The sequence below is a fragment of the Epinephelus fuscoguttatus genome, linkage group LG7, assembly GCF_011397635.1.
Source record: "Epinephelus fuscoguttatus linkage group LG7, E.fuscoguttatus.final_Chr_v1".
NCBI classification, from domain to species: Eukaryota; Metazoa; Chordata; class Actinopteri; order Perciformes; family Serranidae; genus Epinephelus; species Epinephelus fuscoguttatus.
The window spans coordinates 44,884,841-44,912,026 of record NC_064758.1 but is presented as its reverse complement, the minus strand read 5'-3'; the positions used below and the strand labels follow the sequence as shown (position 1 = coordinate 44,912,026).

The 27,186-nt window shown below is 42.5% G+C and overlaps 1 protein-coding gene across 1 annotated transcript in view; it reads left to right on the top strand.

Moving 5' to 3' along the window:
- The window catches only part of LOC125892360 (macrophage mannose receptor 1-like), a 189,683-nt gene extending 167,779 nt beyond the window's left edge, over window positions 1-21,904 (top strand). The window contains exons 5-14 of the mRNA XM_049582331.1: window positions 426-616; window positions 1,664-1,859; window positions 3,134-3,223; window positions 8,811-8,900; window positions 10,378-10,568; window positions 11,569-11,788; window positions 13,043-13,393; window positions 17,855-17,944; window positions 18,834-18,928; window positions 19,533-21,904. Coding sequence (XP_049438288.1) covers window positions 426-616; window positions 1,664-1,859; window positions 3,134-3,223; window positions 8,811-8,900; window positions 10,378-10,568; window positions 11,569-11,788; window positions 13,043-13,393; window positions 17,855-17,944; window positions 18,834-18,928; window positions 19,533-19,661 — 1,643 coding nt within the window. The 3' untranslated portion in view covers window positions 19,662-21,904. The remainder of the gene's footprint in view (window positions 1-425; window positions 617-1,663; window positions 1,860-3,133; window positions 3,224-8,810; window positions 8,901-10,377; window positions 10,569-11,568; window positions 11,789-13,042; window positions 13,394-17,854; window positions 17,945-18,833; window positions 18,929-19,532) is intronic.
- Window positions 21,905-27,186: the final 5,282 nt, after the last annotated feature.

The following is a 27,186-nucleotide window of genomic DNA, read 5'->3' as shown; positions in this document are numbered from 1 at the left end:
AAATCCTCTTTGAAGGAAGGTTTTACAGATTTTTAAGTCTGTCTAGATGCATGTTAGGAGAGAAAATCTGTTACTGTCCAGTATGAACAGGAGGAATGATCACAGCAAACAAAAACTGTTTGAATCTACATATGTGTATATGACAAACAAGATGTACTTAAAAGTATCAGCAGAAAAGTACTCACTGTGAAGGGAAATGTCTCCTGTGACTCATTCTGTTATTATGATTTATTTGATTTGATTGTTTTTTTATTACACAACATCTCAAAGTCAATTCTCTGTTGTATGTTAATGCTAAAAAGTCCATATGATTAGTCCAGGACAATGTACTGTCTATGTGACCTAAATGAAACATTACAAAGTGAAGAGATATAAAAAGTCATTTATAGCCTGAATCTGATCACTATGCATGTGTGTCACTACAGCGCTGTATGCTGTCTCATCACATGCTGAACGTCAGTACCATTTTGTTTATGAACGGAAGAACTGGACTGAAGCACAAAGTTACTGCAGAGAGAATTACACAGACCTGGCTACTGTCGACAACATGGAGGACGTGACGACCCTGAACAACACGGCAGATACAAGCAAACTGGTCCACCCAAATGGATGGAGGGTTAGTTCACTTTTCTCTGTCTTTCATGTAAAATTCATTTTCATAAGTGTGTCAGTGACAGGTGGTTTGAAAGTATTAAAATCTGATCCTACATAGTAACTATAATAAATATCTCCTGTAAAATGTAGTAGAGTAGAAGTATAAAGTGTTTTTAGTATAAACTTCCCTCATGGTGTTTGAGCAGACAGTGTTTCCCTGTTGAGCTGCAGTGGAGGGATGGTAACAAAAGGAGGAAGACTCTAACTTTGGAAGATCTCCACAGACAGATGAAGCCTCAGATTAACTTCACATCAATGTTTGAATATATTTTACACACAACGAGGACTGTAGAGTTTGTTCCCCAGCTGTAGCAGCTCAAAATAATAATACTAATAATAATAATAATAATAATAATAATGATACTAATACTACTACTACTACTACTACTACTACTAATAATAATAATACTATTCAGCATATAATGTCAGAAAACCTGAGTGCTTAATTAGTAATTAAGAGTTTTATGCCAAATGTAATAATGTAGGAAAATGATTATGTATAAACTAAGTAGAAAAATGTTGAATAATGTCATTAATTCAGTGTATGATGTGATCATTTAAAGAAAAGAGTACTCTCCTTGTTTCTTAGAGCAAAGAAACTCTTCTAATCTTACATGACACCAGTGTTATTACAAAACTGTTATCGCGTACATTGAAATTATTTCATTGTGAGTTGCAACAGCATCACTTACACTGAAAGTCCAATATGAGGGGATCTCTTAATGTCCAGTATGAACAGCAGGAATGATTACAGGAGGCAAAACTTGTTTCACTGTTCATATGAGCTCCTGAATGTTGTTTGAAGACAGACTTCAATTTTGTGAACCTGTCCTTTAAGAGTTTTACACATTGAATCTCTCAGCTGTAAAATCCTGTAATAAAGTGGTGGAGGATCAGACTGACAGGCAGCATCAAGACTGTTAATGGCAAGTTTATGTAAAAATGTTGCCTTGAACAAAAGCTAGAGCGAGCTCTAATTCTTTATCTCACTGTCACGTATTGCTTTTAGCTAGCCTGGATTGGACTGTACGATGACGTTAACAGCTGGAGGTGGTCAGATGGAAGTAGCTCCTCATTTAGGCCCTGGATACCAGGGCAACCTGATGGAGTGAATCAGCATTGTGTGGCTGCAGACTTTGGCTACTCCGGACAATGGCGCGACTGGCCCTGTGACGACAGGATAGCGTTCATTTGCTACAGCACACGTGAGTTCTGACCCGTTATTCAAATTGTATTTGGATTTCTATAGCAACATATAACAGCAGCATATAATAAACATATATAAATAATCCACAGCATCCACAGTCTTTAAGTGCTCCTGTTCAGTAGTCTGACCGCCTGGGGGTAAAAACTATCTGTGAGGCGGGAGGTTGGAGCTCTGATGCTCTGCAGATGCTTCCCTGAGTGAAGATAAGAGAAAAGGCTGTGTGCTGGGTGACTAGTGTCCTTTAAAATACAAAGTGCTTTCTATCTCCAGCAGGTGGTGTACATGTCCTGTATCTGATGTAATGGTGATCCTATGATTATTGACGCTATTTTCACCATCCTCATCAGGTGTTTATGATCCTGTGCTGTTATGCTGCCAAACCATACCAGTATGCATCCAGTCAAGGTGCTTCCTATTTTGGACTGGTAGAAGTAGATGAGGGTTTTTGTTGACATGCTGTGTTTCCTCACACACCTCAGAAAGTCAAGTGTCTGTTTTGATGACACAGCTGGTGTTCAGAGACCAGAGGGGTATTCCAGGTAGGAGGTTCAACAAACTCCGAGTCTAATCCTGAACTCTGACTTGACTTACCCTGAGCTGGGAAACTCTGAGTATCTGGTTCCAACTTATTTTACACCTGTGGAACTGGAGGTGCTCATGAATGCCTACAGCCAATATGAGCATAGATTTTGTGAAAAAAATGAACAGCGCTAAAGCTGCCAAGGGAAGAGAGGCGGCATATGAAATCAAGCAGAATCATCTTTGATGGGATGTTGGTGGTTTAGTGGATAGAGCAGGCGTCCCATATGGCTTTTGCCGCAGCGGCACAGGTTCGACTCCGGCCTGTGGCACCTTGCTGCATGTCACTCCCTCTGTCTCTCTCCCCCTTTCACGCTCAACTGTCCTGTCAGCTTCAGGCAAAATGCCCCCAAAAATACATATTAAAAAAGAATCCTTGCTAATTTCAGCAGCTATTTTAAGCACATATAGATGGTTGATGACTTATTTCAAATTTGAATCCTTTAGAAACTATCATACCCAAGAAAGATACCCTAAAATTCCATAACAAATATCATTATTAATATTATTATTATAATGTCATTATTAGTACTGTTGAATGTTCCAGTTTAACCTTGTTACTAGTTAGAGTAAATGTAGGTCAAATAAAATAAAGTCTATTTGTACAGTGCTTCACTTTATATAAAGTAGAATGACACAACAGACTTAAAGCAGTGGTGTAACAGTATGGATGTACTGTATGTTTGAATACAGCTACAAGTCAGACAACAAGCAGCAGCACGGCTGGATTCAGCACACCACCTCACTACCTCACCACTTCCAGTGAGACACAGCCTGAATCAGGTGAGTTCTGTAACTGTATGTTACTGCTGCAGTCATGTTTCTAATGTAAATATGGCCACATCCACAAACATTTTTGCTACAATTCTATCAAATATTCACAAATACTCTTATCACAATATTCACATCACTTCCACATGCAGCTCATCCTGGCCTGTACATCTGGAGTGTTGTTGTCCATTTGTCCACACATGGAGGCTATGAAAGTCTATTTTTACAATGTCAATAAGTTGGCCAAGCCTTTAAACATTTCTAAACCTCCATAGTGACAGAAAACAATGGGAACTGTAGCTTGCACACAGATCCCAATTTTCATTTGAATGCAATATTGCCACATTTTTGACTTTTTAAAAGGAGTCCATTCAAGAATACCAACAGTATCTATTATTAAAAACTGTCTTACATATTTCTGTTATTATGGTAAAAGATCATGATGGAAATCAACGAGAGCTTGTGTACCTGGCCCGGAGGGTTACCGGGGCCCGGCCCTGGAGCCAGGCCTGGGGTTGGGGCCCGTGGGCGAGCGCCTGGTGGCTGGGCCTTCGCCCATGGGGTCCGGCTGGGCCCAGCCCGAACTGGCTACATGGGCTCGTCCTCCTGCAGGCCCACCACCTGCAGAGGGATCCAGAAGGGTTTGGTGCAGTGTGGATTGGGCAGCAGACCAAAGCGGGGGCTTTGGCGGTCTGATCCTCGGCTACAGAAGTTGGCTCTTGGGACATGGAATGTCACCTCTCTGGCGGGGAAGGAGCCGGAGCTTGTGGAAGAGGTTAAGCGATACCGGCTAGATATAGTCCTTGAGAGGGGTTGGACTTTCTCCTTTGCTGGAGTTGCTCCGGGTGAGAGGCGGAGGGCCGGGGTGGGCTTTCGGATAGCCCCCAGACTCTCTGCCTGTATGTTGGGGTTTACCCCAGTAGACGAAAGGGTTGCTTAAAAGGTTCTGCACTGAGCTGGTTTAAATCTTATTTATCTGATCGTTTTCAGTTTGTTCACGTTCATAATGAATCATCCTTACGTACCAAAGTTTGTTTTGGAGTTCCGCAAGGTTCTGTGCTCAGACCAATCCTATTTACTCTATATATGCTTCCTTTAGGTAACATCATTAGAAATCACTCTATAAATTTCCATTGTTATGCAGATGATACTCAGTTGTATTTATCGATGAAGCCAGAAGAAAGTAATCAATTAACTAAACTCCATAACTGCCTTAAAGACATAAAAACTTGGATGAGCACCAATTTCCTGATGTTAAATTCAGACAAAACTGAAGTTATTGTTCTTGGCCCCAAACAACTCAGAGACTCTTTATCTGATGACATAGTTTCTCTAGATGGCATTGCTCTGGCCTCTAGCACTACCGTAAGAAACCTCGGAGTAATATTTGATCAAGATTTGTCTTTTAATTCTCATTTAAAACAAACCTCACGGACTGCATTTTTTCATCTGCGTAATATTGTGAAAATTAGGCCTATCCTGACCCGAAAAGATGCAGAAAAATTGGTCCACGCTTTTGTTACCTCTAGGCTGGATTACTGTAACTCTCTATTATCAGGTAGCTCTAGTAAGTCCTTAAAAACTCTCCAGCTAATTCAGAATGCAGCAGCACGTGTACTAACAGGAACTAAGAAACGAGATTGTATTTCTCCTGTTTTAGCTTCTCTGCACTGGCTCCCTGTAAAATCCAGAATTGAATTTAAAATCCTACTGTTAACTTATAAAGCTCTAAATGGTCAGGCTCCATGATATCTTAGAGAGCTCATAGTGCCTTATTATCCCACCAGAACACTGCGCTCTGAGAACGCAGGGTTACTCGTGGTCCCTAAAGTCTCCAAAAGTAGATCAGGAGCCAGAGCCTTCAGCTATCAGGCTCCTCTCCTGTGGAATCATCTTCCTGTTACGGTCCGGGAGGCAGACACCGTCTCCACATTTAAGACTAGACTTAAGACTTTCCTCTTTGATAAAGCTTATAGTTAGGGCTGGCTCAGGCTTGCCCTGTACCAGCCCCTAGTTAGGCTGACTTAGGCCTAGTCTGCCGGAGGACCCCCCTATAATACACCGGGCCCCTTCTCTCCTTCTCTCTGTCGTATTCTATTACTGCATCTTGCTAACTCGGCCACTCTGGATGTCACTAACTCGGCTTCTTCTCCGGAGCCTTTGTGCTCCACTGTCTCTCAGATTAACTCATATCGCAGCGGTGCATGGACAGCGTGACGTGTGTGGTTGTGCTGCTGCCGTGGTCCTGCCAGATGCCTCCTGCTGCTGCTGCCATCATTAGTCATTAGTCATACTTCTGCTGTTATTATACACATATGACTATTGTCACACATGTATACTGCCAGATATTAATACATACTTTCAACATATTGTACCACAGTAGCCAGAACTATAACTATAATATTATTACTTTCAATAATGTTGTTGTAAGCTACTGTCATTACCTGCATCTCTCTCTCTCTCTCTCTCTCTCTCTCTCTGTCTCATTGTGTCATGTGGATTACTGTTAATTTATCATGCTGATCTGTTCTGTACAACATCTATTGCACATCTGTCCGTCCTGGAAGAGGGATCCCTCCTCAGTTGCTCTTCCTGAGGTTTCTACCGTTTTTTTCCCCGTTAAAGGTTTTTTTTGGGGGAGTTTTTCCTTATCCGCTGTGAGGGTCTTAAGGACAGAGGGATGTCGTATGCTGTAAAGCCCTGTGAGGCAAATTGTGATTTGTGATATTGGGCTTTATAAATAAAATTGATTGATTGATTGAATTGATTGCTTCCCTGCGCCTTCTGGTCTGGGAATGGGTCCTGACTGTTGTCTGCGTTTATGCGCCGATCAGCAGTGCAGAGTACCTGTCCTTTTTGGAGTACCTGGGATGGGTGCTGGACAGTGCCCCGACCGGGGACTCCATTGTTCTGCTGGGGCACTTCAATGCTCGCATGGGCAATGGCAGAGGGACCTGGAGGGGTGTGACTGGGAGGAATGGCCTGCCCAGTCTGAACCTGAGTGGTGTTCAGTTATTGGACTTCTGTGCGGGTTGCAGTTTGGCTATATCTAACACCATGTTCGAGCATAAGGATGTCCATCGGTGCATGTGGCACCAGGACAGCCTAGGTCGCAGGTCAGTGATTGACTTCGTAGTTGTATCATTTGACCTGCAGCCGTATGTTCTGGACACTCAGGTGAAGAGAGGAGCAGAGCTGTCACCTGATCACCACCTGGTGGTGAGTTGGACCAGATGGCAGGGGAGGACACTGCGCAGACCTGGCAGGCTCAAACGTGTACTGAGGATCTGCTGGGAACGCCTGGCGGAAGAACCTGTCAAGATGATCTTCAACTCCCACCTCCGGGAGAGCTTCGACCGCATCCCAAGGGCAGAGGGGGACATTGAGTTTGAATGGGCCTTGTTCTGCTCTGCCATTGTAGAGGTGGCTGTCGTGAGCTGTGGCCGCAAGGCTGCTGGAGCCAGTCGCGGCGTTAATCCCCCAACCGCTCGTGGACACCAGAGGTGAGGGAGCCGTCAGGCTGAAGAAGGAGGCCTACAGGGCATGGTTGGTCTGTGGGTCTCCGGAGGCAGCTGACGTTACCGGCGGGCCAAGTGGAGCGCAGCTGCGGCAGGCAAAAATTCGGGCATGGGAGGAGTTCGGTGAGGCCATGGAGAAAGACTATCGATCGGCTCCAAAGAGGTTCTGGCAAACCATCTGGCGCCTCGGGGGGGAAGGCGGCAACTTGCTCACAATGTTTATAGTGGGGGCGGGGAGCTGCTGACTTCAACTGGGGACATTGTCGGGCGTTGTAAGGAAAACTTTGAGGAGCTCCTCAATCCCACCAACACGTGTTCCAGTGAGGAAACAGAGCCGGGGTCTTGGCGGGTCGTCAATTCCTAGGGCAGAAGTCGCCGAGGTGGTGCAGCAGCTATGCGGCGGCGGAGCCCCGGGGGTGGATGAGATTCGCCCTGGATATCTCAAGGCTCTGGATGTTGTAGGGCTGTCCTGGCTGACACGCCTCTGCAACATTGCGTGAGCATCGGGGGAAGTGCCTCTGGAGTGGCAGACCAGGGTGGTGGTCCCCATCTTCAAGAAAGGGGACCAGAGGGTGTGTTCCAACTACAGGGGGATCACACTCCTCAGCTTACCCAGTAAAGTCTACTCCAGGGTGCTGGAGAAGGGGGTCCGGTCGATAGTTGAACCTCGGATTGAGGAGGAGCAATGTGGTTTTCGTCCCAGACGCGGAACCGTGGACCAGCTCTTTACCCTCGCCAGGGTGCTGGAGGGGGCATGGGAGTTCGCCCAACCAGTCCACATGTGTTTTGTGGATTTGGAGAAGGCTTACGACCATGTCCCCAGGGGCATCCTCTGGGGGTTGCTCCGGGAGTAAGGGGTTGGTGGCCCTTTGCTAAGGACCATCCAGTCCCTGTACCAAAGGAGCACGAGTCTGGTTCGCGTGGCTGGCAGTAAGTCGGACCTGTTCCCGGTGAGGGTTGGACTCCACCAGGGCTGCCCTTTGTCACCGGTTCTGTTCATAACTTTTATGGACAGAATTTCTAGGCGCAGCCGAGTGGTGGAGGGTGTCAGGTTCAGTGACGGGAGGATCTCGTCCCTGCTTTTTGCGGATGAGGTGGTCCTCCTAGCTCCATCGAACAGTGACCTCCAGCTCTTGCTGGGACGGTTCGCAGCCAAGTGTGAAGCGGCTGGGATGAGAATCAGCACCTCCAAGTCTGAGGCCATGGTCCTCAGCCGGAAAAGGGCAGATTGCCCACTCCAGGTCGGGGGGAGGTCCTGCCTCAGGTGGAGGAGTTTAAGTATCTCGGGATCTTGTTCACGAGTGAGGGTAGGATGGAGTGGGAGATTGACAGATGGATTGGGGCGGTGTCAGCAGTGATGCAGGCGCTTAACCAGTCTGTTGTGGTGAAAAGGGATCTTGGCCAGAAAGCGAAGCTCTCGATTTACCGGTCGATCTACGTTCCAACCCACACCTATGGTCACGAGCTCTGGGAAAGAACGAGATCGCGAGTACAAGCGGCTGAAATGAGTTTCCTCCGCAGGGTGGCTGGGCTCAGCCTTAGAGATAGGGTGAGGAACTCGGACATCTGGGAGGAACTCGGAGTAGAGCTGCTGCTCTTCCGCATCGAGAGGAGCCAGTTGAGGTGGTTCGGAGATCTGGTAAGGATGCCTCCCGGACGCCTCCCTTGGTGTTTCGGGCATGTCCAACCGGGAGGAGACCTCGGGGCCACCCCAGGACACGCTGGAGGGATTACATCGCCCGGCTGGCCTGGGAACGCCTCGGGATTCCCTCGGAAGAGCTGATGAACGTGGCTGGGGAGAGGACTGTCTGGGCTGGAGCCCGCTTCAAGTATTTATTGAAAGCGCTTGAGCCATGCTACAGTGTCCCATCCCGTGCGCACATCAGCCAGTCTATGGTCCCTGCCATTTACAAGCTCAGGAGTAGGGGGGTGAGGGGGACCCTAATCCCGCCTAGGTCACCAAAGTGGCTAGAGCCGGCTCTGTGTATTTGTACAGTGCTTCCCTTTATATGAAGTAGAATGACACAACAGACTTAAAGCAGTGGTGTAACAGTATGGATGTACTGTATGTTTGAATACAGCTACAAGTCAGACAACAAGCAGCAGCACGGCTGGATTCAGCACACCACCTCACTACCTCACCACTTCCAGTGAGACACAGCCTGAATCAGGTGAGTTCTGTAACTGTATGTTACTGCTGCAGTCATGTTTCTAATGTAAATATGGCCAAATCCACAAACATTTTTGCTACAATTCTATCAAATATTCACAAATACTCTTATCACAATATTCACATCACTTCCACATGCAGCTCATCCTGGCCTGTACATCTGGAGTGTTGTTGTCCATTTGTCCACACATGGAGGCTATGAAAGTCTATTTTTACAGTGTCAATAAGGAGTTCTAATGAAAAATGGTACCGTTCCAACAGATACTCATTGGTGAAAGACAGCACATCTAAACGGGGCGTGAAGATCCTCTCCAGGCGTAAGGCATTGTGAATTAATTCAGCCTCAATATCGATCGTGTTTCCTACATATGAACAACCCATGTGTGTCTGCCAGCTTGCTTCAGGCTCGGCAGTAGGGAGGAGACAGGGTGGACTCAGGGTTTCTTAAAGAAAACCTGCCAGCGAGCAGGTTAGGTTCACAGAGTCAGTTGCCATGGTGACTGACTCAGAGTTTGACTTACCTCTCTGTCTGGAACTGAAAACCCAGAGTTTCCTCATTTCAGGGTTAACACACTCAGAGTTTCCACTAAACCCGCTTTCTGGAACACCCCTGGAGAGGGAGCTGGTGATCTGGATGCCTAAGAACTGTTAACAATTTCAACAGGGGTGTTGTTTATGTCAACAGGTGGCTGAACAGTTTTCATTTTTCTGAAGTCAGTGATAAGCTCTTTTGTTTTCTCAGCGTTAAAGGACAGATTGTTGTTGTGATCAAGCCCCGGACAATAAATTTTAACCCTCATGATGCTGATCATTTTTATGGAGTTGTTTGTAAAGTGAGCAGCAGTGGTGTTATAGTCGACTGTACATCGTCACACTCTAAACTTTATTAAAGCTATATATTATGAACTTGGCTCGGTCATTTTGTAGAGATAAACACAAAATCCTGATGACCTTTATGCATTTGAACAGTATATAAAGCTAAATAACCAAAAACTGTCATGGCGGGAATACTAAAGTAAAAGAACTTCATTACAAGAAGAAGTCCTGCATTTAAAATCCTCTTTGAAGGAAGGTTTTACAGATTTTTAAGTCTGTCTAGATGCATGTTAGGAGAGAAAATCTGTTACTGTCCAGTATGAACAGGAGGAATGATCACAGCAAACAAAAACTGTTTGAATCTACATATGTGTATATGACAAACAAGATGTGCTTAAAAGTATCAGCAGAAAAGTACTCACTGTGAAGGGAAATGTCTCCTGTGACTCATTCTGTTATTATGATTTATTTGATTTGATTGTTTTTTTATTACACAACATCTCAAAGTCAATTCTCTGTTGTATGTTAATGCTGAAAAGTCCATATGATTAGTCCAGGACAATGTACTGTCTATGTGACCTAAATGAAACATTACAAAGTGAAGAGATATAAAAAGTCATTTATAGCCTGAATCTGATCACTATGCATGTGTGTCACTACAGGGCTGTGTGCTGTCTCATCACATGCTGAACGTCAGTACCATTTTGTTTATGAACGGAAGACCTGGACTGAAGCACAAAGTTACTGCAGAGAGAATTACACAGACCTGGCTACTGTCGACAACATGGAGGACATGATGACCCTGAACAACACGGCAGATACAAGCAAACTGGTCCACCCAAATGGATGGAGGGTTAGTTCACTTTTCTCTGTCTTTCATGTAAAAGTCATTTTGATAAGTGTGTCAGTGACAGGTGGTTTGAAAGTATTAAAATCTGATCCTACATAGTAACTATAGTAAATATCTCCTGTAAAATGTAGTAGAGTAGAAGTATAAAGTGTTTTCAGTATAAACTTCCTCATGGTGTTTGAGCAGACAGTGTTTCCCTGTTGAGCTGCAGTGGAGGGATGGTAACAAAAGGAGGAAGACTCTAACTTTGGAAGATCTCCACAGACAGATGAAGCCTCAGATTAACTTCACATCAATGTTTGAATATATTTTACACACAACGAGGACTGTAGAGTTTGTTCACCCAGCTGTAGCAGCTCAAAATAATACTAATAATAATAATCATAATAATCATAATAATAGTAATATTCAGCATATAATGTGAGAAAACCTGAGTGCTTAATTAGTAATTAAGAGTTTTATGCCAAATGTAATAATGTAGGAAAATGATTATGTATAAACTAAGTAGAAAAATGTTGAATAATGTCATTAATTCAGTGTATGATGTGATCATTTAAAGAAAAGAGTACTCTCCTTGTTTCTTAGAGCAAAGAAACTCTTCTAATCTTACATGACACCAGTGTTATTACAAAACTGTTATCGCGTACATTGAAATTATTTCATTATGAGTTGCAACAGCATCACTTACACTGAAAGTCCAATATGAGGATCTCTTAATGTCCAGTATGAACAGCAGGAATGATTACAGGAGGCAAAACTTGTTTCACTGTTCATATGAGCTCCTGAATGTTGTTTGAAGACAGACTTCAATTTTGTGAACCTGTCCTTTAAGAGTTTTACACATTGAATCTCTCAGCTGTAAAATCCTGTAATAAAGTGGTGGAGGATCAGACTGACAGGCAGCATCAAGACTGTTAATGGCAAGTTTATGTAAAAATGTTGCCTTGAACAAAAGCTAGAGCGAGCTCTAATTCTTTATCTCACTGTCAAATATTGCTTTTAGTGGACCTGGATTGGACTGTACAGAGACACGGACAGCTGGAGGTGGTCACTGTCAGACACAAGTTTCTACAAACACGGGGAGACAGAGTTCAGACGATGGAGGGCTGGAGAACCAAGCAATATTAACAGTGCAGCACACTGCACAGCGATGGATGAGGATGGACTATGGAACGACACCCACTGTAGTAACAGGCTTAAGGTCGTCTGCTCATATGTCAGAGGTGAGAATATGAACTAGTGAAGTTTTCCTTCTCTGCTTCTCTTTGCCTCTTTGTTTTCATTATTTGGGCCTCTGTAGTATCAGTCAATCCATCAAACCAACTTTATTTGTAGCACCTTTCATACAGGTGAGAGCAGTTCAAAGTGCTTTAAAGGTGACTGACAGGCTGAGAATAAGACAGAACAAATGGAAACAGTAAAACAGCTCAGTGTGTCTCCTGATGACATCACAGAGGGCTGATATGGACAGACTGCACACTTGTATGTTCACGTGCACACAGTGTGTGTGTGTGTGTGTGTGTGTGTGTGTGTATGTTGTTGAAGCAAAAAAGTCAAGGTCCCGAGTCGTGCCAGAAAGCTCGCGACCTCGCTCTTCTCTTCTCAAACGGACTTTCTTTGTCTTCCATTAGATATCAAAAACTCAAATACTCAGAGGTCAAAAAATCACTGGAGACACGAAGAATCAGATGCAACTGAGTTTAATGTGCTCGCAGGCAACAAACACATCACAACTCAATGAGTCAAGCTCCGGAGCAAGACTGAAATTTCTTTGTTTGCGCTCGCTCTTTTATCGTACAATTTCTGCTGAGTCATCTCTTTTCCTTAAACTTTTCCACTGGGCGCTGATCATAAAGGTGTCACATTTCTGCTGACTCAGCACTTTTTTAGTCCTTCCCCCTCTAGGGTCATATCAGGACAAACTGCAATTCCCCTAACTTTCCACTAGTGTTTTCTGAACCCATCCTCATGCTATTTTTAGAACTGATTCACAGTGAGTCCTAGGTACTTCTCCACCACAATGCTTAAGTGCTCAATGAGTGTGTGTGTGTCATAAGAATACATGAAATATTAATTTGTAATTTGTCAGTTGCACAGATTATATTGCTTCAACACGTATCTTTTAAAGGTCAGTTTAAAGGTACAGTACGAACACTATAGTAAGTATTACACTACAGTGTGTGTGTGTCTGTGTGTTTAATAACTGAGAAAAATATCCATATTTAAAAACAATATATTGTTTGTGTCTATTTTTGGTGATTTTAAGGACGTTTTTATGAATGTAGAGAGATGGTTCAGAAATACTGTTATTAATGTATTTTATTTGTTAAGATGATAATGTTTTACTTTGTTATTATTACATATTCATTAGTTTATCAATATTATATAATGGTTTGAAAAGTACCACAGAGAGGCATGGATGGGAGGCTGTATGTTACAGTGCCTCTACACAGCGCCTCACTGTGCTCTATTTTCAGGGTCGGATGTGACATTTATCCTCATCAACAAATCCATGACATGGACTGAGGCCCAGAGCCACTGCAGAGTAAACTACACAGACCTGACCAGTGTGAGGAACATGACAGAGAACCAGAAGGTACAGGAGCTGATACCTGCAGGAGAACGTGTCTGGATCGGCCTCTTCAGAGACTCCTGGAAGTGGTCGGATGGAAGTAGCTCCTCATTTAGGCACTGGCTACCGTGGCAACCTGAAAACAGTGGAGAGAATCAGCATTGTGTGGCTGCATACTTTGACTACTCCCGCTTCCGCGGACAATGGGGGGACTGGTTCTGTGACACCAGGACAGCGTTCATTTGCTACAGCACATGTGAGTTCTGACCTGTTATTAGGGTCCGGGCAGCTTAGGCCTATTGTTATCCTGCATGTTCTTCTTCTTCTTCCGAGGAAATCCTACTTCCCATGCGCGAAAAATCACCAAACTTTGCACAAAGGTCCAGTCCCATGCCAGATTGCCGCCACTGCAAAAACAGGCCAATAGTCCTGATGGTGGCGCTACAGCAAGCCTCTAATGTTTAAAATTTTGAAAATTCACAACAAATCAACCATATGTACTACAGATTTGCAACTTTCACCAAACTGTAGCCCCAATACTGAAGAAACCTTTGTACACTTCTTAAACCTATCTCCTCCAACAATTTTTGCTCAATTGACACCAAACTTGCTACAGAGCATCTTCAGACTGTCCTACACAAATGATCCACACAGATTTTTGATTTATCAATTCAATCAATTTCAATTTTATTTATCAAACAGTGAGCCTACAGTGCATCAAAATGTTTGACTGTAAATGGCATTGTAAACATATACTTGCAAATTCTTGCAAAATACATTTTCAATGTTCATTTAAAAAAAATGACAAAATTTTGGAGTCATGTTTGGAAAATATCAGAAATTTATCTCAAACTGAATTTTTTACAGCATTTTGAATTTCGCTGTCATTGGAACAATTGGAGTCAATGCAAAAATAGCATTTTTAAACATCAGTTTTTCACTTATGGAGCCAATAAATCATTGTTAAAAACAAATTACCAACATCTCCATGCTGTCTACATGCAATATGTGTATTTTCAGATTTTTGTCTTAATAACTGAATTTTTGACAGCCGTTTGAAATCTGCCTTTACACACTAACAGCTGCTGTCTTGCACACAGGTGACTGGCTTAGTCAATTTGTGAAGCTACATGTGACGTTTCTGTTTGCCAGTTAGCACAGCGAGATAGAGGATGGTTCTTGGTGTTGAAGATTGTGAGTTCAAGCCTCAGCTCGTGTAACATTTCCATATGAGAAATCTAGCCACACTTTTCATAAAGGTCCAGTCCCATGCCAGATGTCCTCAACTGGAAACACAAGCCAATAGTCCTGATGGTGGCGCTACAGCAGCCTCTAAATTTCAAAACTTTGAAAATTCATAACAAATCAACCATATATGCTACGGCTTTGGAACTTTCACTTTGAAATGTGCTTTTCCATGGCATGGATGGCTACTGTCTGGCACCCTGATGCTTGGCTTATTCAATTTGTGAAGCCACACATGAACTGTCACTTGCCAATTAGCTCAGTGAACTGTGAACAGGCAGAACGGACATTCTAATGTGAAAGTCCTATGTTCAGGCATCATGCTATGTGGATTAGAGACTACTAAGGTTAAAATAATTATGATCCAGGCAGTTTCGTGGAGAGACAAATACTCTATCAACACTTCCCTGTTATCCCTTGTCTCTTTTCCCAGTTAATTTGGCTTAGCTATCAGTCAATATGCAGAATCTATCCAATAGCTACTTTTACATTTTAAAAAATGTTTTCATCTTTGTCACCATGGATAATATTTAGCTTTAAGCCATATCAGGCCAGTTTGTTCATAATTGCTAGCAGTTAATGTTATTCTTACTTTCTTGTTCATGAGTTTTTTCTTTCCTTTGTATATTAATAATAATAAATAATAATACATTTAATTTGTATAGCACTTTTCAATGACCCAAAGACGCTTACATAGTAACACAAAAGGGGTAGTGACAGATGGGGGAACAAGCAGAAGACAACATAGTGAACAAAATAAATGATGGGATGTAACACAGGCGGTATAGGAACAGTCAGTGGGGTGGAGGTGGTTAGGGGTAGGGGAGGTCGAAGGCTTGGGAGAAGAGGTAGGTTTTCAGGCGGGATTTGAATATGGGAAGTGAGGGAGCGTGGCAAACAGGTTGGGGGAGGGAGTTCCATAGTCGGGGTGCTGTTCTGGAGAAGGCTCTGTCGCCGAAGGTTTTCAGTCTGGATGTTGGTGCAGTCAGGGTGAGAATGTAGGAAGATCGGAGGGCTCGGGAGGGGCGGTGGGGGATGAGGAGGTCAGACAGGTAGGGGGGGGGCCAGGTGGTGAAGAGCTTTGAAAATAAGGAGGAGGATTTTAAAGTTGATGCGTTGTTTGATGGGGAGCCAGTGGAGGGAGTGGAGAACGGGAGTGATGTGTTCACGGGACCGGGTGTGGGTAAGGAGGCGGGCAGCAGAGTTTTGAACCATTTGGAGTCTATGGAGGGAATGGGAGGTGATGCCAGTGAGGAGGGAGTTGCAATAGTCGAGGCAGGAGGAGATGAAGGCGTGGATGAGGGATTCAGCAGCAGGGGGAGAGAGGCAGTGTCTGATTTTGGCGATGCGGAGAAGGTGGAAGTAGGAGGTCTTGACGATGGAGCTGACATGGTGATCGAAGGAGAGGGTGGGGTCCAGGATAACGTCGAGATTGTGTGCCAGGGGGGAGGGGGTGATGGTCGAGGTGTCGATAGTGAGTGAGATGGGTCCAGTTTTGTTGAGAGTGGATTTGGTGCCTATGAAGAGGAGCTCTGTTTTGTCACTGTTGAGTTTGAGGAGGGGGGGGTGGGGGGGGGGGGAGTTAGTCCAGAGTGAGGGGATAGGTGAGCCATCAGGGAAGTGTTGGTAGCAGAACCTCGGTGGATGTAGCGGCGCCGGCGAAGGATCCCAGCGTTGCTAGCTGCGGTGGCAGTAGCAGCAGGGAGATGGTGGTTGTTGTTGAGATGGTGAAGGTCAGCAGGAGTGTAGGTGAGTGGGCGAGAAGTTGGTGGAATAGTAGCCTGGAGTAGCAGGAGTGATAATCCAAGGGGGAGATGAGACGTGACAGCAGATGAGAGTTGTCCGGGTAGTATATTAGCAGTGGCTAGTAGCTGATTAGCTAGAAGCTGGTAGGCAGTAAGTTGTGTGGAAGCAGCAGTGGACCAGGTGTTGAAGTTAGTGAAGTGAGTGATGTTGGTTGCCCCAGACCGTACCCACGCAGCAGGCAAGCCCCGCTGTGCCATGTCGGCACTCAGGTAGGCTACAGCAGACGAGCTGGCAGGGAGTGGAGTCTGATCACTTCAGCCACTCATCCACAATTTGAAGGGCATGCCATAATTATATGATGTAACTTCTATGTTGTGATATGCTTTGTTTTAGTGTGTGTGTTGCTCAGAATTGCCTAATTTTGCCTAAAATTGCCCAGCCCTGACCATTGCTGCGCAGCAGCTGTAATTCAAATTGTATTTCGAATTATACAGCAACATATAACAGCAGCATATAATAAACATATATAAATAATCCACAGCATCCACAGTCTTTAAGTGCTCCTGTTCAGTAGTCTGACCGCCTGGGGGTAAAAACTATCTGTGAGGCGGGAGGTTGGAGCTCTGATGCTCTGCAGATGCTTCCCTGAGTGAAGATAAGAGAAAAGGCTGTGTGCTGGGTGACTAGTGTCCTTTAAAATACAAAGTGCTTTCTTCCTCCAGCAGGTGGTGTACATGTCCTGTATCTGATGTAATGGTGATCCTATGATTATTGACGCTATTTTCACCATCCTCATCAGGTGTTTATGATCCTGTGCTGTTATGCTGCCAAACCATACCAGTATGCATCCAGTCAAGGTGCTTCCTATTTTGGACTGGTAGAAGTAGATGAGGGTTTTTGTTGACATGCTGTGTTTCCTCACACACCTCAGAAAGTCAAGTGTCTGTTTTGATGACACACCTGGTGTTCAGAGACCAGAGGGGTATTCCAGGTAGGAGGTTCAACAAACTCCGAGTCTAATCCTGAACTCTGACTTGACTTACCCTGAGCTGGGAAACTCTGAGTATCTGGTTCCAACTTATTTTACACCTGTGGAACTGGAGGTGCTCATGAATGCCTACAGCCAATATGAGCATAGATTTTGTGAAAAAAATGAACAGCGCTAAAGCTGCCAAGGGAAGAGAGGCGGCATATGAAATTTAGCAAGCAGAATTGCCTGTGATGGGATGTTGGTGGTTTAGTGGATAGAGCAGGCGTCCCATATGGCTTTTGCCGCAGCGGCACAGGTTCGACTCCGGCCTGTGGCACCTTGCTGCATGTCACTCCCTCTGTCTCTCTCCCCCTTTCACGCTCAACTGTCCTGTCAGCTTAAGGCAAAATGCCCCCAAAAACATATTAAAAAAGAACCCTTGCTAATTTCAGCAGCTATTTTAAGCACATATAGATGGTTGATGACTTATTTCAAATTTGAATCCTTTAGAAACTATCATACCCAAGAAAGATACCCTAAAATTCCATAACAAATATCATTATTAATATTATTATTATAATGTCATTATTATTACTATTGAATGTTCCAGTTTAACCTTGTTACTAATTACAGTAAATGTAGGTCAAATAAAATAAAGTCTATTTGTACAGTGCTTCACTTTATATGAAGTAGAATGACACAACAGACTTAAAGCAGTGGTGTAACAGTATGGATGTACTGTATGTTTGAATACAGCTACAAGTCAGACAACAAGCAGCAGCACGGCTGGATTCAGCACACCACCTCACTACCTCACCACTTCCAGTGAGACACAGCCTGAATCAGGTGAGTTCTGTAACTGTATGTTACTGCTGCAGTCATGTTTCTAATGTAAATATGGCCAAATCCACAAACATTTTTGCTACAATTCTATCAAATATTCACAAATACTCTTATCACAATATTCACATCACTTACACATGCAGCTCATCCTGGCCATGGAGCTTGTGACTCGCTACGTGGTCGGAGAAATGCTGCCATTGTCTATGGTGGGGTCTAAATAGGTGGCGTAGGACTCGCTGACAGACATATTTCAGACTCAGGACTTGCATTATGCCTAGTACACGCGACATGCTGGTACTCACCAATTATCCCCGGCCATCTTTCATGGCGTGTGTGATGTCATCTGGTTTTTCTTGTCCTGTTTTTATTTCTTTGACTATTATTTGAGTCACTGTGTGTGTGTTCATGTGCCAGCCGACATGTTGTTGTAGTCACCTAAAATCCTCAGCAGGTGGCAGGAGCTACATTTGAAGCACCATACGTAAACTAGCAAGCTACTGTATCTTCCACAGGAAGTTCTGACAAATGTTTCAGAATAAAAGCCTATTTAGAAAATGGAGGGATTCTCTCAGCCAAGGATATAAGAGGCTTTTAATTTGAAACAGGTGGCTGAACAGTTTTCATTTTTCTGAAGTCAGTGATGAGCTCTTTTGTTTTCTCAGCGTTAAAGGACAGATTGTTGTTGTGATCAAGTCCCGGACAATAAATTTTAACCCTCATGATGCTGATCATTTTTATGGAGTTGTTTGTAAAGTGAGCAGCAGTGGTGATCAGCTGCAGATGATCAGTTTGTGTCGACTTAATGCTGAAAATATGCAACAGATGGAGGATGTAACTACCACATTTTCCCTGTTAGTGTTTCAACTGATGAAATTCTGAAATGTTTCCACAGCTACGACAAAACAAGTGTTCAGACTGAAGTTTCACACACAGGACTCCTCTCTGGATCCGAATGACCCTGCTGTGATGGAGGACACCTTGAAGAAGGTAAATCGTGTTTTCTAATTTGATTCAAAACCAATCAATTGACTCTAAAAGCAAATAAAAAAATACAACTTTATTGATCCCCAGAGAGGAAATCCACATTGCAGCAGTACAAGAAACAGACTGAGGAGGAAACAGATAAAGAGCTATTTAAAATCATAAATACAGTAAAATAAGAAGATTTAATAAATGACATTCAGAAGCTATATACATGATATACATTACAATACTTTGGTCACATACAGGACATGACTTGAGCATTGTGCCAATCCATATGTGCAGAAGTAGTGTGTTAGTGCCACTCTGCAGGCCTATTGATGTGTGACTAATGAAGAATCAACAGTCAGCAGAAACTTCACTATCTGCCACCAAATGCAGCAGGAAACTGTACAAATACAATCCAGCAATCTGAGAAAAGACAGAGAGTTTACAAGAGAAGACAAATCTACAACAGACCAACAGGTCGGCACCACCTTAGGAAAAACAAGTATATATGAAGCAGAGTGCTCCTAAAATTGAGTTTCCAGATGAGTCCAATATAAATAAGAATGCAGAATGTAATCTGTGTATGTGAGTGATGAGAATGATGAGGAGTTTTGTGTCTCAGCTCAAACAGAAGCTGAAGGACCAGGGGCTGGGTGACAACATCAAACTGAGCTGGAGGAAGCAGCCAGATGGAAAAGTCTTCCACAAGGAAGAGAAGAAGAAGAAGAAGACCAAAAAGGATGAGCTTTAAGGCTGAATTGTTGTGTTTGGTTTCATCAGAGAAAAGTGGATTTCTTTCCTTAAAGTCTTCATGTAATGGGTCAGAATAGATCTGCAACAATTAGCTGATTAATCCATCAGTCGCAACTATTTTGACAATTCATTTATCAGTTATCAGCTGATTCCAAGTTCTTAAATATAAGATTTGATGCTTTTCTTTGTCATATATGATCATAAATTTAATATCTTAGACTATTGGTTGACAAAACAAAACATAAGAAATTATTTGTTAGGGCTGTTGGAAATTAGAACAGACTTTGTTATTATTTTCTGACATTTTTCAATGAAAATACTTTAAGAAAAAATAAGTAAAGATATCTAATAATAAGATTTGACTCAAGGAAAGTAAAAAAAAAAATCAGCTTTAATGTTTTGTGGAATCTTTAAAATATATTTACAAATGAGTGATATGGAAAATAATCATATGTGTTCTTCTCATGCTGTCACCTTATCAGGGATACAAACTTTAAGTAATTTCCCTAAAATTATTTATGTGAGTTTTTTATCTTACTGTTTCACCTTTAAGTTTAAATGCCAAATATTTGCTGGTTCCAGCTCCTCAGATATGAAATTGATCATTTTCTTTGTCATATATGATCATATATTTATTATCTTTGAGCTTTAGACTGTTGGTTGATTAAAACAAAACATAAGAATTTATCTGTTTGGGCTGTTGGAAACTATAACAGACGGTTTTCAATATGTTCGGACAATTTATAAATCAGGTTAGATTAAAATAAATACACTTTATAATGTAAGATACTGTAAATTAAGACACTTAAAGATGAGATTTAACTGAAGGCAACTCCATTGGAAAAAACAGCTTTAAAAGAGATGAGCTTTGGTGTTTCTAATAATCTTTAAAATCTATTTTAACTCTCTTTCTTTATTTGAGAGTAATACTGCATCCAGAAAATGTGTTGTTGTCTCACTGTAATGTTTCAGAATATTTTAAAGAATTATGTGGAAATATGTATTTTTATCATGCTGTCACCTTATTAGGAAAAGTAAAGCAAATTAAGCTTAAATAATTCAAAGGTCCAGTGTGTAGGATTTAGAGGGATATATCATCAGAAATTGAATTGAATATAATAAGTATGTTTTCTGTAGTGTGTGATCGCCTGAAAATAAGAATCACTGTGTTTTGTTACTTTAGAATGAGACATTTATATCTACTATTTGGAATAATATGCTTGTTACACATTAGTAAGTGTAATAAAGGAGCACTGTTTGGATTTAGGGACATTAGCAGTGATGGTTTCCGATTGCAACTAGCTGAAACTTCTACCATGTGCCAAGTGTGAACTTAGAATTCCTTCAGTGTTCATTGTTCAGGAGGTTTTTATCAGGAGCCAAATTATCTGCTGAGCTCTTTTCTTCTCCTAAACAAACAGACCAGCTGATTTAAACCGTTTCATGTTACAAGTCTGTGTTTTTACCATGCTGCTCAGCTTGTCTTGGAGAGGCAAACTACGGTGATGAGAAAAAGCGAATGACTATCTAGAGTCAGTGTTTGGTTTGACCGTTCTGGGCTACTGTAGAAACATGGCGGTGCAACATGGTGATCTCTGTAGACGAGGACCTGCTCCCTATGTAGATACAAACAGCTCATTCTGAGGGAACAAGAACACGAGGATTCTGATTTTCAGCTGATTATACACTACAGAAAACATACTTATTATATTATATTTCATTTGTGCTGATTTATCCTCCTAAATCCTACACACTGGACCTTTAAGTTGGACTGTGCAATGTTATAGCATCACTAAAAGTGGCTTCCTTTATCCTCTTCTCCTGTCTCTTCTTCTTTGTCTGAATCAAAGCTACAAAGTACTAAAGTACAGGCACTGTACTGTGAAGCCATGGATTTCCATGTTATCATACTTTAGACTTGTACTTAGTGACCACACTGTATTCATTTATCAGCTGTAGTTACTGATTACTTTGCAGTTTAAGATTTTAAATTTAAAATGTTTGATGAGTTGAAATGATCCATTAGTAATCATTAATCACATCCAATAATACACTGTTTGATAAAAGGCTCTGAAAGGGTTCATTCTGCAGAATGAGTTCTTAAACTTGTGATACTAAAGGACATTTTCTGATGACACTTGTGTTCATTTTTACTTCAGTCGTTATGAAAGCAAGACTTGTGTTTGTAATGTTGTATTTTCCCAGTGTGATAATGCTACTTTTGCTTCAATAAAGGTTTGAATACTGTTTGTGTTCCAGTTCTTGGTGTATTTCCAGGTCAAAACAGAAGAGATCTCCCGTGCAGTCTGATGCCTCTAACCAAGATAAAGTGTCTCATACAGTGTCGAGCCACCACCAAGCCTCAACGACAGCTTCAATGCTGCTTCACTGTTTGTTTATTCTATTTCACTGATAATCAGATCTTATTTCAAGCAGCACACTGAGCAAGTTCTTTCTTACTTTACTTTCTAACTAAACTCAAATGAGCTCAGCAGTATTTCTGTGGTTACTGCTCTTCATTATTCATCAAGTATAAATGTGAAGGTTCATGTTGAGAGTGAAAGCAGATTTACTAAAGGGCAGGGCTTTGACAGCAGAGACTGGGTTTCACATCCTCAGTCCCATCTGTGGTCAGGTTTAGGCAACAAAAGCATTTTGGTTAAGGTTTAGGGAAGATCATGGATTTCATTAAATGTAAGTGAACAAACAGTTTATTATGTTGTAGTCAATACAAGCAGATATTTTACTGCAAGATCAGATATTTCAGTTAATAATAAATGAAATCTGTTTTCAGTGAAAATGTTATTTAAACTTTTGTGTGACTTGTTTTCAGCAGAAACAAGCTGTGAACACAGTGTTGACTGTTAGCAAACACTTATTTCCACATCCAGCAGTTACAGATTAACATGATTTCTGTTCACTGGCAAGTCTCAAATGGTTGATTTCAGAACTGTTTATTACATTACAGAATTATGATTGTTGATGCATTAATGTGTTGACCGCTTTAATGTAGCAGCTGTAAAATGCTCATTTTAATGACGTTATGCCCTGCTGAGGAGCTCGTGAATTATTCCTCTGGGATCATTAAAGTTTTATCCATCTGTTTTCTGCCTCTCATCTGTGGGTCATGTCATTTTGGCAGCAGGCTGAGCAAGGTAGACCAGATGTAGATCTTCCTGGCAACGGCAGACTTGTGGCTGTTAATAGTTGGTGGAATAGCTGGTTATGTTCAACTTAAAAGGCTTACAGTACCTCAGTGTTATTTTAATTTCACAGAAAGTGTTCCAACGAGAAAAATTCTCGCATATTAGGTAAAACAAAATTAATTTCCCCTTTGTCAAAAACATGTTTGGTGTCATTTTGTTGGACCACAGACTCAAACAAATAGTGACCACCAGCTGTAGTGAAGGATCATTATTTAAAGGCAGCGACATAAATAAAAATCTTCATTCTGCAGTGACTGTGTTTTTTACATATTTGAAAAATCACAAGTGTTGAAAATTCAGTGGAGGAGTAAAACAAAAAGATATAACAAAGGGCATGTATCTGTTTGTGCATGTATGATTTAACCATCCAAAATGTGAATATAAATTAGAAGAATCTCGATGTCCTCTTTTGCAATATCTGGAATCAATAGCCCTGTTTCCACCGAACAGTATGGAGTGATTCAGTTCAGTTTGGTGCACATTTTTTCTGTTCCCACAGTGAAAAGTTGCGTATGGTACCAATGGACCCATTCCTTAGCGTCCCCATGTTTGGTCCCCCCTCTGTTGGGGTACCTAGCACATAGATCTGGTACTGAAAGGTGGAGCTGTGAACACTGCAGTCTGATTGGTCAGTAGAGGACGCTCACTCTGCTCAGGGCTGAGTTGTGTCTGGTTTTGAGGCTCATGTAACCACTGTTCATACTGTGGAGAGTTTTATTAGTAAACTGTAACTAAAAAATGAAAGGATGTTTTGCTGCCTCTCACAGCAGCTGCAGTCTGACAAAAAAAAAAACTTCATTCACTGGGCCGACTGCCGGCAACTTTTAAGGTGGAATGTTAACTTGTAATGTTACTCAATGCATGAGTTGATGACGTGAATCACTCACAAAGGCATTTACTGTGTAAAACTGAAAAAAAAAAAAAAAAATCAAAAGAAATACTCATTAGACAGACTTTCTTGCCTTCTCTTCCAGGCTTTGGTGACAAAATTAGCAAACTCAAACACATTGATATTAAACAACCACTCCAGCTTTAGATCATCTGAGCACCAGAAAATGTCAACGTTTACACAAGCCATTTCATAGAATATAAACTCTTAAATCATCATATGTACAATATAAAAGAAAATGGGACTCACTTTCCATCCATCCATCCATCCATCCATCCACCCATTTTCAACCACTTATCTGAAGCCGGCTCATGGGGGCAGAAGAATGAGCAAAGCACCCCAGATGCCCTTCTCTGTGGTGACACTCTCCAGCTCCTCCTGGAGGACCCCAAGGCGTTCCCAGGCCAGATGAGATATGTAATCCCACCAGCATGTTCTGGATGGGCCCCGGGACCTCCTACCAGTGGGACGTGCCCAAAACACCTATAACAGGAGGTGCCCAGGAGGATCCTGATCAGATGCCTAAACCACCTCAACTGACCCCTGTCAACATATAGCTTCAAGCTCCTCCCCCTATCTCTAAGGCTTAGCCCAGACCCCACTCAGAGGAAACTCATTTCATGCCATTGTATTGGGGATCTCATTCTAAGCTCATGACCGTAGGTGAAGGTTAGGACCAGGCCCAGAGTGGCTAATCAGGAGGACCAGGACAATTCCCGGCGGGCCGGTCTGATGTTTGGGCTGCAAGGGCCGGTGTTCCATTATTTTTTTCTATTGGGCCGGTTTTCAGTCATGGCACTGGGTATCACGTATGCTGCTACTGCTATCCCTGGGCCGCCTTCACTGGCACCGTGTGAGGTGGAGCCACCAGCTCCGCGGTGCTCTGCAGTGGCGGTCTGACTACGCGCACATCTCCAACGATTTGTGGAATTGACTACCGACACGCCTCCTCATCAGAAGAGTGGACGGAGAACTCCGAAGTCTCTGCAGCACCCAAGGTCGAGACAATGGCTCCACGGAGCATACATCTCCAACCACCACCATTCAAGTTAATTAATCATCAAGTCAATGAATTGTGTGTGGCGTTGTAACATAAAATATAACGTGTGTATATATATATATATATATACAGTACAGGCCAAAAGTTTGGACACACCTTCTCATTCAATGCGTTTTCTTTATTTTCATGACTATTTACATTGTAGATTCTCACTGAAGGCATCAAAACTATGAATGAACACATGTGGAGTTATGTACTTAACAAAAAAAGGTGAAATAACTGAAAACATGTTTTATATTCTAGTTTCTTCAAAATAGCCACCCTTTGCTCTGATTACTGCTTTGCACACTCTTGGCATTCTCTCCATGAGCTTCAAGAGGTAGTCACCTGAAATGGTTTTCCAACAGTCTTGAAGGAGTTCCCAGAGGTGTTTAGCACTTGTTGGCCCCTTTGCCTTCACTCTGCGGTCCAGCTCACCCCAAACCATCTCGATTGGGTTCAGGCCCGGTGACTGTGGAGGCCAGGTCATCTGCCGCAGCACTCCATCACTCTCCTTCTTGGTCAAATAGCCCTTACACAGCCTGGAGGTGTGTTTGGGGTCATTGTCCTGTTGAAAAATAAATGATCGTCCAACTAAACGCAAACCGGATGGGATGGCATGTCGCTGCAGGATGCTGTGGTAGCCATGCTGGTTCAGTGTGCCTTCAATTTTGAATAAATCCCCAACAGTGTCACCAGCAAAACACCCCCACACCATCACACCTCCTCCTCCATGCTTCACAGTGGGAACCAGGCATGTGGAATCCATCCGTTCACCTTTTCTGCGTCTCACAAAGACACGGCGGTTGGAAGCAAAGATCTCAAATTTGGACTCATCAGACCAAAGCACAGATTTCCACTGGTCTAATGTCCATTCCTTGTGTTTCTTGGCCCAAACAAATCTCTTCTGCTTGTTGCCTCTCCTTAGCAGTGGTTTCCTAGCAGCTATTTGACCATGAAGGCCTGATTCGCGCAGTCTCCTCTTAACAGTTGTTCTAGAGATGGGTCTGCTGCTAGAACTCTGTGTGGCATTCATCTGCTCTCTGATCTGAGCTGCTGTTAACTTGCGATTTCTGAGGCTGGTGACTCGGATGAACTTATCCTCAGAAGCAGAGGTGACTCTTGGTCTTCCTTTCCTGGTCGGTCCTCATGTGTGCCAGTTTCGTTGTAGCGCTTGATGGTTTTGCGACTCCACTTGGGGACACATTTAAAGTTTTTGCAATTTTCCGGACTGACTGACCTTCATTTCTTAAAGTAATGATGGCCACTCGTTTTTCTTTAGTTAGCTGATTGGTTCTTGCCATAATATGAATTTTAACAGTTGTCCAATAGGGCTGTCGGCTGTGTATTAACCTGACTTCTGCACAACACAACTGATGGTCCCAACCCCATTGATAAAGCAAGAAATTCCACTAATTAACCCTGATAAGGCACACCTGTGAAGTGGAAACCATTTCAGGTGACTACCTCTTGAAGCTCATGGAGAGAATGCCAAGAGTGTGCAAAGCAGTAATCAGAGCAAAGGGTGGCTATTTTGAAGAAACTAGAATATAAAACATGTTTTCAGTTATTTCACCTTTTTTTTGTTAAGTACATAACTCCACGTGTTCATTCATAGTTTTGATGCCTTCAGTGAAAATCTACAATGTAAATAGTCATGAAAATAAAGAAAACGCATTGAATGAGAAGGTGTGTCCAAACTTTTGGCCTGTACTGTATATATGTATACATATATAAAATAATAGTATGATGCAACGCCACATAACTGGGAAACTTTGTCTTGTAGTCCCTCAGAAGCAAGATCCAGCCCCAAGCACCAGCCGTGAGCCCACATGTCCAGAGTGGGTACTACTTATTTGAACAGAATATAGATTCTGATATTGTTGAAAAGGATGTTGTGTTGTTAAGAATAATGTTGGAGATATGCACTCATGTTGAAATAAATCTACATTGTGAAGCAACCCTTACTTGCACTGAAGTGGAAATATTTAAAAAAAACAAACAAACAAAAAAAAAAACCACACACTGAATTACAAGGCTTTCGAGAACAGTGTGCTATTGTAGACTTAACATGTAAGGTTATAATAGGTCGTGATCTAAAGTGGGCCAGTCTGAGGCATGAAACTTCAGGGCTGAAAATGAGTCCCACTCCGGCCCTGGTTGGGACATAGATGGACCAGTAAATGGAGAGCTTTGCTTTCCGGCTCAGCTTTCTCACTTTCAAACTTCACCCAAATCACACAGCTCACATATTCTGTTTTCCTTCTAAATAGTGTTGAATCGCCTGATCTCAGTGTCCAGAGGTCGCAACCTAAGATCTTTGGTTTCTAAATGGGATGTTACAGATGGTTTAGGGCCAAACTTCTGTTTTATATGCACATATGTCCTT